A 13,625-nucleotide genomic window follows, 5' to 3' on the forward strand; every position below is an offset into this window, starting at 1 on the left:
TTTTAGTTCTAGATACATCCATTTCTGCGACGAGTAATTTGGAACGGAGGGAGTAACTACAAAGCGGCTTTGACCGTCGCTTTGCACATTTTTTTAGGCATGTCTTTTTTCCTGTGGAAAAACCGGCCAGAAAGCCCAAATAAACAAACGAGGCCCACTATTTTCTACGCGTGTCTTAACGCCTGCCGGGCCGGTCGGTTCGCGCTGGCGCCGAGCCGCCGACAATGGAACGGAGCCCACAGGCCCGTGAGAACCCTAGCGAAGAAGCCCCCTCCTCCTCTCTCTCTATCCGGCCGCACCCTCGCCACCGCGCTTTCCCTCCCCAAAACTTCGACCCGCCTCCTCGCCGCTCCCGTCCGTCCGTCCTCGCCGCGCCTCCGCTGTTCCCCCCGGGTTTTCAGGTACGAGGTCCTCTCCGTCCATCTCCTATCGTAGTCCCGCCTGCACAGTCTCGCGGGACGACGCGCCGCCCCTGACGAGCAGCAGCCGCCGAAACCTAGGGTTTTCTCGCCGCGCGGATCTCTCACTGTCGCCGCTGATTCGGTTTGCTCCGCGTGCAGGTCGCCGACCTTCGCCCCGTCAGCCAGCCGTCGCGTCCATGGCGGAGGTAGCGCCCGTCGATGTAAGAATCCACCAGCTCTCGCAACTTATTAGAGCCGCAGGCCCTCCCATGCATCGCAGCAGCTTACTGACACGGTCGTTGGTTCTGTCTTTGTGTTGCTTGCAGCAGGGGAAGAAGGAGGAGGAGGAGTTCAGCACGGGGCCCCTCTCCATTCTCATGCTCAGCGTCAAGAACAACACTCAGGTTGGTTTGGTCGACTTCTTGCCTCTGTTGATTCAGATCTCAGCTTAGCGCGGACATATATTTTCTGTAGTAGGAGTAGTACTAACTGTTTTTTCTGCATATCTGTTTGAACTGAACACCTGCCCTTCTGGAGTGCTGGTGTTCTCGGTTGTGCGTGCACTTGCTTAAAAACCAATCGACCCAGTTGCCTCTGATCCTGTCGTGCAAGCGAACGGTAGTTTCCCTCCTAGTGCTACAATGCTAAGCGCACCATCGCGCAAATGTGTGAGTAATGAACCATCGCGCAAATGTGTGATAAATGCACAATCGTGTGATGATGAGCAAATATGATGGTTTCTCTGCACCCTTTCGTCAACCAATTGCCCTTTGTCACAATGTCGCCCTCTTAGTACTGCAAAGTTAAATGCGTCAACACGTAACATGTTATCACAGATTTTACCCTGCTTGATGTGTTTATGATTGCAAGCAAACTGGTAATTTTTTTCTACTCAGTAACAATTGTAGAAAAGCTAGATCTCTAGGCGACTTCACTTGCACTGACAGTAGTCTCTTTGCAGACTTCTATCAATTGCCTTTGGTAATAGTGCTGCTACTCTTAATACTGCAAAGTTCAATGCATCATCGTGTATAATATACTAGTAAATACTATAGTTTCTCTGCAGCCTTTCCTCAACCAACTACCTTTGGTAATTGTGTTCCCTTCTTCATGCTGCAAAGTTAAATGCACCAACACATATATAAGTATTTAGATTTTAGCTTGCTTGATGTGATTATGATGTAAACTGCAACAAATACGAGAAAAGTAGACCTCTAGGTGCTGCACTTGCACTGACCATAGATGAGTAATTAGCCATAGTTTTGGTGCAGCCTTTCGTGATATGCCTTTGGTAAATAGTGTAGTACTGCAAGGTTAAATGCACCATCGTGTATATAAATAGTTATTAAGTTTGAACTGTAGTTCCTGTGCAGCCTCTCATCAGTTTCCCTTATTATAGTGCTACCAACTTAATACTGCGAAGTTGAATTCAGAATCGTGTAATAATAAGTAAATACGATAGTTTCTCTGCACCTTTTCGTCAGTCAATTGTCCTCTGTAACAGTGCCGCCCTCTTTGGTACTGCAACGTTAAATGCATCAAGGTGTAAGGTATCAGTAACCAACCATCTTGTTGTCACAGATTTTAGCTTGCTTTGTTTGCTTATGATGTAAATTGCAATAAACTGGTTTCTTTCTTCTACTTGGTAACAAATATGGGGAAACCTAGATCTCTAGGTGACTGCACTTGCACTGACTGTAGCCTGTAGGTGATGTTTTCCATGTTACAAGTTGTTCTAATGATGTATCCTCTCTTCTGCCTTAGGTGCTTATCAACTGCAGGAACAACAAGAAGTTGCTTGGTCGCGTGAGGGCATTTGATCGTCATTGCAACATGGTTCTTGAGAACGTCAGGGAGATGTGGACTGAGGTGTGTGGTGGCAACAACATCCCAGCCGCTAAATGCACCGTTTCCTTGTCTTGTCTTGTGTTGCTGCGTCCACTAACATCCATTCCGCTCGCTACAGGTTCCAAAGACTGGTAAAGGCAAGAAGAAGGCTCTCCCGGTGAACAAGGACAGGTTCATAAGCAAGATGTTCCTCCGTGGGGATTCGGTCATCATCGTCCTCAGGAACCCGAAATGAGTTTGACGACTCGGCGTAAACCAGAAGAGTCTGTTTTCTCTATGCTGCTGTTAGTTTGTATGCCGAATGCTCTGGATCAGGGAGTGTGTAAGAGACAGTTATCAAGCAAGCATTGCCTGTACTGATTAATGGTTTGGTGCTGTAGTCTGGATGTTATGAATTCACGTCTTTGTAGTATCTAATCTAACAACGTGCACTGGTAGCCTCTGTTTGGATCATCAATATGTCTGGTCTGCTGGAGAGAGTTTTCAGTTTCAGAATGTTTTGTTTGCGTTCCACTGAGTTTGTGAATCGGTAGTTGCCCATCCCGTCGTATTGCAATATGATATATTGATTGTTCATATCATATTGTTGTGCAATCCATTTGCATGGTACCTTTTGGATGTCAAATCGAAACTGCTGTGCACACGACATATAGGGTGAACGACCCTTGCACGATGGTCCATCCAGCGGTTTGCAAACAACTTTTGCTTTGCATGGACGGCTTGAATGGGTTGTCGTTCATAAATCGTCTACGTACTGTCGTCTGTATAGCAGTGCTGATGTCAAATAGCGAGGGCTCCTTTGTTGCAATAGAATTTCATGGGATTTTTATCCTCGGGAATATTTTCAATTTTAATCCTCACTCAGGAGTCATTTGCACTATATTTGGAGAAGCATTTTCATCCACTCAAACCGTGGAGTTCGTTTGCCACAAATTTCTCTTACAGGATACAGGAGTAATTCCGTGTTTTACTTTTTTCTATATGAATCAAAAGATGCCGTTTAGGTGTCTTTTTTCAAAAAAGGAAAAGAAAATGACGCCATAAAAACGTGGCCGAAATAATGAGGCAGAAAATCAATGCACCATTCACCTTATATAGCTGCTGAATATACTCATTCAAGCATCCAAGGGTCCATAGCTCAGTGGTAGAGCAATTGACTGCAGATCAATAGGTCACCGGTTCGAACCCGGTTGGGCCCTTCTCTTCTTTTATTTTTTTTTATCTTTTTTGCAACGTTCTTACACCTTAGTTTTTTTTAGGGGAAAAAGAAAATTCTTACACCTGAAACTTCCCAAATGACTTCACTCGTTCTTGCACCTTAGTTACTCTAGCATGTATGCCCCAATTCCCAATGGATATACAGGGGAAAACATGTGGGTCTCAATTCCCAAATGGAAATACAGGAGAAAACATGGAACAAACTTTGTCAACACAAAACAAAAGGAGACAGTACCTGAAATCAATGGAGCTACTAAGATAGACAGATGATGAGACTAATGACTTCACTTATTCGTTCGTTCGTTCATACATCTGATTCAGCAGCTAGCATGAATGATAACCTTAACAGTAGTACACTGTACCAGCAATGAAAGAGCAATGCAGATTAGGTGAGGAACTAGTGATCGATTGACTCCTTGCATCAAGGGAGGAGGATGTTGGTGCTGACGCTGCAGGATTTCACACAAGACATAGTTTAAGATAAGACATGAACGATGGCTCATGTCGATCGCGTGTAATCATTCTACAACTGAAACTAATGCTCTCACTCATTGGTGGGTGGTATCACGTGGGTGAGAGTAAACCGCCGAGAAAAACAAAACCGCTTTCAGTCGTGATCGACGAAAACAATCATATTTTTGATAAAAGGGGGCGATTGTATTGACTCTGCTAACGTTGAATCGATCTGAAACAAACATAAAGAGTTCATGCCAGTTGTCGGGCATGTGTTCGTAGGAACAACAGGTATGTATGTATGAACACAATATGACAACAGTCAAATATCTAGGTCATTTTCTTTGTATACCAACATAGGAAAGTATAAGCTCCTGGAATCCAACCAATGCAAACTTCATTAGAATTTGCTTCGGTACACCCTTGAAAAGGTTGTTGCCATATTAGCCTGCAGATCAAACATATTTAATAGATTCATTTGGATACACAGGTCTATATTATCCTTTTTGATTGAAGGGGCACCTTCTAATCTTCGCCTTTAATCTGCATTGAAATCCATAACAAATGGTGAGGAATTAAACTAGACTCTTGAAAATTTAGCTTCAAATGTACGTAGTTAATGATTGCATTTGGTCCACTCTAATGCACAGCTTTTATTCCTTTGGTTGAATTACATTTGTGATAAATATGCATGCACGAAACATTTTTTTTCTACGTAGCTAATGTACTTTGAGAAACAAATGTATCAAATTATATATGATTCTTTCCCTATAACGAACACTCATTCCTATCTATTGATAGAAAAGAAAGATCTTCGTCACCAATAATAACTGTATTACTATGAAGAAATATGGAAAAAATTGACGCGATTATGTCATATGCAATGTCGATTCTATGGATCGAATTATTGTATTATACAATGGTATCTATGTCTGAAATGTGAGTATTCAAAAGGATACTAACAAAATACATGCATTGTATTTTATGTATCTGGTTCGAATGAACTTTTGACCTGTGAACATATAAAACGCGGTCGCCTGTTTTCATGGTAAGTTGCAACCTATTTCCCCCTTCCCTTTCCTAGTATCTTCAGGCATGTATGTAGTATGTACAAGAAAAATGAAAAACACACAAAGCCAATAAAAGCCGGTCTCCTAGTATATATTTAACCCAAGAATTCACAAGAAATCCATAGTGGAATCTTTAAAAAGACTTGTATTTAGGAAAGGAGGGAGTATATATTTTGAATATATGTTTTTTCAATATCAAAATCCTTTCCGAGAGTAAAATAAAAACACAAGTACCATAGAACAACACTCCTGTCTTTTCACAAAAGAAGAAGAAGCAAACATGCCACATTTCCCCACTATCAACCTCTGAATTAAGGATTGTTAATTAATCATCACAAAGAAAGCCTACCAATTTCAATTAATTCCTAACAAAGGGTCCATAGCTCAGTGGTAGAGCAATTGACTGCAGATCAATAGGTCACCGGTTCGAACCCGGTTGGGCCCTTCCATTCTACTTTTTTTAATTGTTCCCTTTTCTTTTGGTTAAGTTTGCCACGTTATTAGCCTACCATTTTTATACTACGGTAAGATAAGAAGTGATCACGTCATTTCAAACCACAGAACGTGTGGGTCCAAACTCCCAATGGAGTAGGAGATAACGTTCATGGAACAAGTAGTTTTGCCAACACAAAACAAAAGGAGACAGCCCGGTACACCTGAAATCAATGGAGCTAAGCTAGGGAAATGAGTGAGATAATGACTATGCATCTCATGGATGAGCATGAGTGAGAACCTTAACAGTAGACTGTAGCATGAGTGAGAACCTTAACAGTAGACTGTATACCCAGCAAAAGAAAGAAAGAGCCAGATTAGGTGAGGAAGTAGTGACTGACTTCTTGTAGGACTTAAGGAGGATGTAGATGTTGGTGCTGACGCAGGCTCAAGACATCACTGATGGATCATGTCGATCGTTTGTAATCATTCTGCAACTGAAACTGATGCACTCACTCAGGGGTGGGTTGTATCACGTGGGTGCGAGTAAACGATCGAGTACAACAAAACTGATTTCAGTCGCAATCGACGAAAACGATCAGATTTTTGATAAATGGGAGATGTTATTGACTCTCTTAACGTCAGATCGCGAGGCGAAACAAACATAAAGAGTTCATACACACCGATGCCCGTTACTTGGGAAACAAAACTGCATTCAAATACCCAAGTCATTTTTCTTGTTTTGGTACTAATTGTATTAGTTTCAGGTCTTGATACTGGAAGACGGTGAGACCCTATTATTGCTTAATATACTTTCCCCGCTACCTGAAATTATCCGGACTCGATGAACTTATCCATGTATAGAAACGACGAAAGGCGATCATCCTCCTACGTACGATCCTTTCTGTATCGTCTCTAGCTACTTTTTTGTTTTGTTTCGAGACAGACAATGCAAGCAAGTGGTAAAGACTGACAGGGAGCGAAGCTGCCAACAACACAATCACCCTGCATCATATCACCACCGCATCCATCATCTGCATGCATGCAGCCAAATCGATCGGGAGGTGCAAAACTAAAGGCACCGTGAAATCTGACGCTGCGTGCACTTACGGCAATACATGTTAAGTCATCGATGGGACTAGACTAGTACACACAAATTTTCAGAACCTAGCATATATAGGTTATCTATATATCGATCGATGTAGCCCGTCAGGTTAAAAGCGTGGGTCAGACAGAAATACAGAATGTATACTAGCTAGCTAGGCTTTAATGAGAAATTACTGTAATTAAGAAAGATGGGCACTGAGAATAAGTTTTGTGAATAGATCTCTCTTTCTGCTTGCTGTCTGCCCAAAGGCGATTAGTGTGGATTTGGTCAGTCGCTCTTGTCTGTGCAACGTGTAGACAGTACGTTGGATCGATCAGAGCCTCACGGAGCTATATGTGCTTGCTAGCTAGCTAGCTAGCTGCTAACCCCCATGGGATCGATCGGAGGCTGTGATCATCCGACATGTTCAGTCGCCGGCCGGCTGGTCGAGCTTGCATATGCCTAGCTAGTAGGAGTGCAGATAACTACTACAAGTTGGACTTTTTCTCTGGAGGTTAATTAGTAGAAGCATTTCTTCTCCTTCATCGCGGTAGCTAGCTAGCGTGCTAGATTGGTCATGCCTGACGTATGCATGCCGAGAGGCAGAGTGCCCAACTGTCTGTCTGAAACTCTCTCTGCATACCACCATTCTTAGCTGATCGATCGAGCATGTACATTTCCTAACTCCTTCCTTGTGCTAATTACCAACTGAATACATGCTATTTTCCATATTAGGGGCCCCGGCCCACTAAAATCTACTCCCTCCGCCCCATAATATAAGACCTTTTTTGACACTGGTCTTATATTATGGGGCGGAGGGAGTAGATCAGCCCGATAAAATCATGAAATCTCATAGGCTCAGTTTGACTTGAATGATATTTGTCGGAGTTGTGTCGAATATTGTGTACAAGTTAGGTTACAGTTGGACTTGTAGTTGTATTGTGTTTAGATAGGATATGGAGTTGTGTCCTAGTAAGACACTTGTATCCTAGGCCTCTCATATATAGCGGGGGTAGACACACGATGTAACCTATGCCAACATAATAGCACAGGCACGCAAGGGGGAGCTGGCGGCGTGTGCCGACGCCCGGGTGGCCGGTGTGCGGTATTGTGACGGTGTCACGGGGAGGAACGCCCGTAGTCAAGCCCCGGGGATGTAGCCATGATGGTGAACCTCGTTAACAAATCTCGGTGTCGTGCTCGTGTGATTGCTTGGTCCTTAGAAGATTGACAGTATGGCCTTGGATTTATTTAACAAGTGGTATCATGAGCTAGGTTGTTCGAAGGTGATGGATTGTCGATTTAGAGGCGGGTTTGGTGTTTTGATCGGTATCGTGGTGAGCACGGTTGAGATCGATGGGAAGACGTCAAAGCGATGAGCAATCACGGGGAGTAGCGGAAATCGGATGGGCATGCAAGCAGTCGAGACGTGCGGCGGTTGATCGGGTGGATCGATCGGGCGAGCGTCAGGCGGCGTACGCGAGTTGCGGCAGCAGCGACGCGACCCAGGTGCACGTGCCAGAGGTGTCCCAAGGCCCTTGATTGCTGAGGAGCCGTGCAAGTTCGATGCATACGGTGCGAGCTAGGAGTTCATACGAGATTTGTTTGGAAAACAAAACCGGACCGAGTCCAGGGAGAACACGTGTCTCTGCGAGGAGTGTACCTGTGGTGCAGTATAAAAACAGCAGCAGGCAGCCTCGTGACGAGACAAGGAGGCAGGCCAAATCTAGCGGAAAGTTCCGTATAGTGATACACGTACATCAGGAAAGTTGAGAATTGGCAGGAAAGCAATTGCTAGCATCGGGAATTGAGCCAGGAGCTGCTTCACGTGAAGACTAGAAGATTTTTTGTTCTTTGGTTGGGATTTGCTATTAGTGCACGAGGGTGTATCACGTCAGGTTTTGCTTGTGTACTTGGGCATCACATGAGGAAAGCTTGGATAATTTTTCGCAAGGTCAGCCGTACAAAGAACTGTGGCGCCATCGGGTACCAGGTTTGAGGTGGAGAAGTTCAACGGAACTGAAAACCTCGGGTTATGACAGACAAGGATGAAAGATTTGTTGGCACAGGAGATGCTTGAAGGCGTTGCGGGGTGTCATGTCAGCTAAGATGGAATTATCATGTAATGGATGGAAATTCGTGGAAGACGGTATGAGAGCCTCGAGTGTGTTGTACAGTCGAACGAGATCGGCTGGGTCGGATTAGACAATCTGACGGATCGACGTGAGTCGATTGATACAGAAGACGGTGGTGGGATCGGCGACGACGACATAGGAGCGTGATGCTGATGGTGACCGACTTCTGGGCGTGGAAACTCGTGACGCAGGCCCGAGGACTTGTGTGACTTCGACAAGACTATGGCGCGGGATTGATTCAAGGTGGTGTTTACACTGAGCTTGAAGTCGATGAGGCGCGAGGGTGGACTGATCATCTACCATGGAGTCATGTTGAAGGTGGAGCTGGATTGAGGGGCTACGGCGTAAGTCGACGGGGTCGAAGCCTATTCAGCAGGTGGGAAAAGCGAGTGACATGCAGTTTGGACTGGAGCCCAGTGGTCCGATGGAAGCATGAAACTCGTCATCGGTCGGTGATGATCGGTGGTACTCTGCAGTGGGGGTTGAGTGGTGTGGGTTCGCGACCCTTGAGACTCAACCCGGACAGCGGAGGCTCGACGCGGTAATAGCGGCGAGGCGTGCGGTGCGCACGAGGCATGGAGACGGGCCAGGGCTCTGGTGGTCATACATGTGGTGAGACAACTGCGAATTTGACTCGGGGCGACTACAAGCAATGGTGAAATTCCTTCAAGTTTCAGACAGGCGGTCAAGAAAGGAGCAGTGACGTTGAGTTCAGGTAACTCTTATGTGTGACACCCAATATGTGAGTTGTTCACTTTCACGCAGGTCAGTGATCGGTGTGTGATAGCGTTGGGCTGATACTCTGGAAGTTGAGAGCACAGACTAGAGTAAAGAGGAACTCAATTTTGCTCGAGCATTGGCTGTGGTCATGAAAAGAAGGGACTACAAGTTGCAGGTGGAGTCATATGAAGTCTTTGGAGTAGCAGCGATGCTCACGGGATAAACTCAAGTCCAATGTACATGGAAGTTTGACGCATGGACGAATTCAAGGTGGTGGAGAATATTCGCCAAGGTGAAGTTTGTCGGAGTTGTGTCGAATATTGTGTACAAGTTAGGTTACAGTTGGACTTGTAGTTGTATTGTGTTTAGATAGGATATGGAGTCGTGTCCTAGTAAGACACTTGTATCCTAGGCCTCTCATATATAGCGGGGGTAGACACACGATGTAACCTATGCCAACATAATAGCACAGGCACGCAAGGGGGAGCCGGCGGCGTGTGCCGACGCCCGGGTGGCCGGTGTGCGATATTGTGACGGTGTCACGGGGAGAAACGCCCGTAGTCAAGCCCCAGGCATGTAGCCATGATGGTGAACCTCGTTAACAAATCTTGGTGTCGTGCTCGTGTGATTGCTTGGTTCTTAGAAGATTGACAGTATAGCCTTGGATTTATTTAACAATATTATGTGTATAAAGTTTGACCCCACATTACAAGTGGACGAGGAAAACACCATTTATAAATATATATGTGCTCCAATCCTTATAACACGAGGAAAGAGAGCAAGAGCGCACACCCACCCACCCATCTGACTCACCCAACCAGACATGCCTCGCGTAAATCAAGCTCGAGCTAGTGGTACATACGCTACCTGTCAGAAGAGTCATTTGTTTGCTAGTGTAAATCTCTAGGTATATGTGTCAATATATGCTTTAACTTGTTGATGAAACTTTTCTCATGAAAGGATACATAAGGAGAGCTTACGTAGAGGAAGGAGGAGCGAAAGGACTTCCCAACCCAACACGCATGGTTCATATGCAAAAATGTTCGATGCCTAGATGTAACTGTGATATGCTATTGTACTCATCATGTTACTATATTGGAATTAAGCTTAATAAAAGGTGTTTAATATCCTAACAACTAGTTTATCTGTCCCAAAATAAGTGTCGCTGAACGGATGGAGTACTACTTTGAATACACAATCGAGGAGGACAAATCAGATCATGCGTTTGAGTAATTAACTATCCACTTGCGGTAATTAGTAGCCGCCTTAAGAACTACTACTAAATGTAGATATTTCATGCATGTCGATCGTTAGCTAGATAGTGGGCTGGGAGATCCATTCCACTTGGCGTGCTGCTTGCAGGGCAACATGCATGCACGTATGCCGTGTGGTGTGTGATATTTCCGGTTCCAGCAAGTTGAGCCAGCTTTTGCTCTTAATTGGCAATTTGGTGATTAGTTTCCCTAATTTATATGCTCACTACCTAGACCACTTGGGAAGCAGTGGAGTTAATCAATCGATTAAATAATTAAACAGTGCTTGCACTTTTTAACCTCATATTGCACTTAGCTAGAGTATAGTGGATCTTCATACATATGTTCAACCACTTTTTATTAACGGATATGACTAGTGATCGAGCTTTGCAAAAGCACCACGTACTTAGTTAAGGAACTCGTCGAAAAGGGGAGCTTATTTAAGAAATTAGTACCAAACAAAAGCATGCCACAAACAAATTAAAAGATCCAGCATGAGATTTAGGTTTCTTTTGTTGTCTTGGCCGCCCCGTGGAAGTGTAACCGTGCATGCTCACACTTTCCAGAGATCTTTCCAATTTCTTGGTACACCATAAATATGAAAGTAATAATAAATCTTGGTCTAAACTCCCTCCTTCTAGATGTTTATGTCACACCAAAGTAAAAAAAAAACTTCTATAGCAAGGGAGGACGGATCTTGATGCAAAGCTGAATGGCCTAGATAGAAGGATGAGCTAAAAAAACACTCTGGTCAGTTAAGCCTGCCCCTTTCGTTCAAAAAGGCGATAAAAACCCTAGAGTTTGACATGTGGAAGAGATGTGACATTTGGTGGAGTAGTATATATTCTTTTGTGCCATCCATGGTTGCTTGCATCATGGCAGCACACACTTGGATCGTGCCGTACACATATATGCCACGCCCCATCACGAAATGTTCCACGATGGATGCCAGACCGACACATCATCCTATTTAATCATATCGCGTTAGCTCTCTCGTGCGTCTATTGCTGGCCAGCGCCAATCGCGTGGGAGTACCGGCTGCACCCCCTTCTAATCAATCGCGCGGTTAACTTAATTATACTAGTTAAAAGATTATCAACATGTTGATGAAAGGTTGAAGCTGACACTTGCCTAAAGTGCATATAATGAAAGAGAGCAGTCGTCTGGAGCCTGATTAACATCTGTACTTTAGCTAGCAGCTAGCTCTGAAAGTGGCAGTGTGAGTTGATTAGTCGTACTTCCTTCGTTTTAAATTACTCAAAGTTCTAGTTTTTCTCTAAGTTAAGCTTTTATTATGTTTGATCAAGTTTGCAGAAAAATATGCTAATATCGGCAATATTAAATTAGTTTCATTAGGTTTTTCGCAATCTCAATATATTTTCATACTATACATATTCAATGTTGTCGATATTAGCATATTTTTATACATACCTGGTCAAAATTAAGGGCATCTTTGATTCACAGGATTTTAAAAAGTGAAAGAAGTCATAGGATCACACGATGTCATGCCCTTTTGAATCTTAGATGATTTTGGCTTGTTTCTAGGAAAATGTTCAAAAGTCATAGGATAACACGATGTCGCGCCCTTTTGAATAATAAAAATTCTTAGGGATTCCAAATGTTCAAAATTTGTTGGAAAAACCCTTCAACTCAAAGAGGCCTTGAACAGTAGAACTTAAGACAACCCAAATGATAAGTGTCACACGTGTGACACGAAGCACTCTGGGTATAAAAAACGTTCTGAGTTACCATGTGTTCATGCTATACATGTGGCACTTATCAAGGCCCTAAGACAAAGCTAGAAGCAGTTCCAAGTATAATCGATTTACAACAAAGGGAGTAATATACACGGGGCTGAACTGCTCCATCTGTCAGCTGGTTTAGCTTGAGGCTCCAACGATGGCCTAACTAGGCAGCTAATCAGCGCCAGCGCACGATTAGCACCGACGAGCACGCGCTAACAACTGGTGCCTGACCGTGAGTCGTTAATCCCCCCGTCCTAATCGTGCCAGACCAGCCGGAAAATCATCATGCAGTAACTAATATACTAGTGGTATATATGTGGTTTTGTGGAGAGGAGATGGATTAGGGTTTTGTCGATCAGCCTTTTTGACGATGCGAGCAAAGTGCACTACCTTGACACCTTTTGGAACGGAAGCACACACTCCATATACATATACTGTTTGGAGATGATCGAGCGTCGGCAGCTCCGTGGGGAGTGAAGGCTCAGGCGGCCTAACTTTGCCCAATGTCAAGGGTTGATCTATCTGACAACACCCTTTTTGACAGAATTGATCCGCGATATTTGATAGACTTTTAGCCAAATCATTTCGAGGATTGCTTAGTTTATCACTAGGATGCATCTGAGTGCCTGCATCTTTACCGCGTTTCTAAATAAGTGACCTAGCTATGAACAACTGCACACAATGAGGATGCATTTGGATGTTCGATGAGTAATGAGCATCGTGATGCTTTATTGGGTCGCCGCGGCGCCCCTACTACCTCGGTGGCGGGCGGCGACAAGCAAGCCAGAGGGAAATGGCATGATCAAGAGGACCGGGTGAAGGGGGTGCCCGCGAGGAGAAAAGAGAGGGAGGGGCGCCGATGAGACCACATCGACAACAAATAGGTTTGGAGAATGTTTTTTTTTGTGTGTGTGGGGGATACCCTAATTAAGCCTATGATGCGCCGTACGTACATAGTGCTGTCCAAGTGCATACATACACATTGGTTGGTGATACGTACGTTGTCCAAGTTCATATGTATGTATTTTCTTACACCTAGCCAGGAGTAGTAGATAGTTTTGGGCCAATAATATCTCAGTGCATACGTACATTGGGCGGTGACGGCGTGAGCGGCGCCTTTAGTTTACATTACCCTTTTGATCTCACGCCATTTGACTCTTAGCCCCTTCGGCCCTTGCACCCTACCCTGCTAGCGACAGTGGAGTGCCGCTCCAGCCTTCCATGCCATCACCACCCCGCCAAGCCCTACATATACCCCCGATC

At 44.5% G+C, this 13,625-nt stretch overlaps 1 protein-coding gene and 2 non-coding genes across 5 annotated transcripts; all 3 read left to right on the forward strand.

Annotated features, from left to right (window-relative positions):
* Positions 1-199: 199 nt before the first annotated feature.
* On the forward strand, positions 200-2,744 carry LOC125511500 (uncharacterized). Of its 3 annotated transcripts, none has more exons than XM_048676884.2 (5): positions 200-401; positions 561-622; positions 728-805; positions 2,166-2,270; positions 2,368-2,744. In XM_048676884.2, the coding sequence occupies exons 2-5, from the start codon at positions 599-601 to the stop codon at positions 2,482-2,484; spliced, it is 324 nt and encodes a 107-aa protein (XP_048532841.1). In that variant the 5' UTR covers positions 200-401; positions 561-598; the 3' UTR covers positions 2,485-2,744. The 3 variants fall into 3 exon arrangements, with proteins under 3 accessions (XP_048532841.1, XP_087378417.1, XP_048532842.1); XM_048676885.2 differs by having other exon boundaries at positions 245-401; positions 731-805; XM_087522291.1 differs by having other exon boundaries at positions 244-401; positions 561-805.
* Positions 2,745-3,376: 632 nt separating this feature from the next.
* Positions 3,377-3,448, forward strand: TRNAC-GCA (transfer RNA cysteine (anticodon GCA)). The gene has a single exon. It is a non-coding gene; the product is annotated as a tRNA-Cys (tRNA).
* Positions 3,449-5,363: 1,915 nt separating this feature from the next.
* Positions 5,364-5,435, forward strand: TRNAC-GCA (transfer RNA cysteine (anticodon GCA)). The gene has a single exon. It is a non-coding gene; the product is annotated as a tRNA-Cys (tRNA).
* Positions 5,436-13,625: the final 8,190 nt, after the last annotated feature.

This window comes from Triticum urartu, chromosome 5A (assembly GCF_056163025.1).
Source record: "Triticum urartu cultivar PI428250 chromosome 5A, HENAU_Tu73, whole genome shotgun sequence".
Lineage (NCBI taxonomy): Eukaryota > Viridiplantae > Streptophyta > Magnoliopsida > Poales > Poaceae > Triticum > Triticum urartu.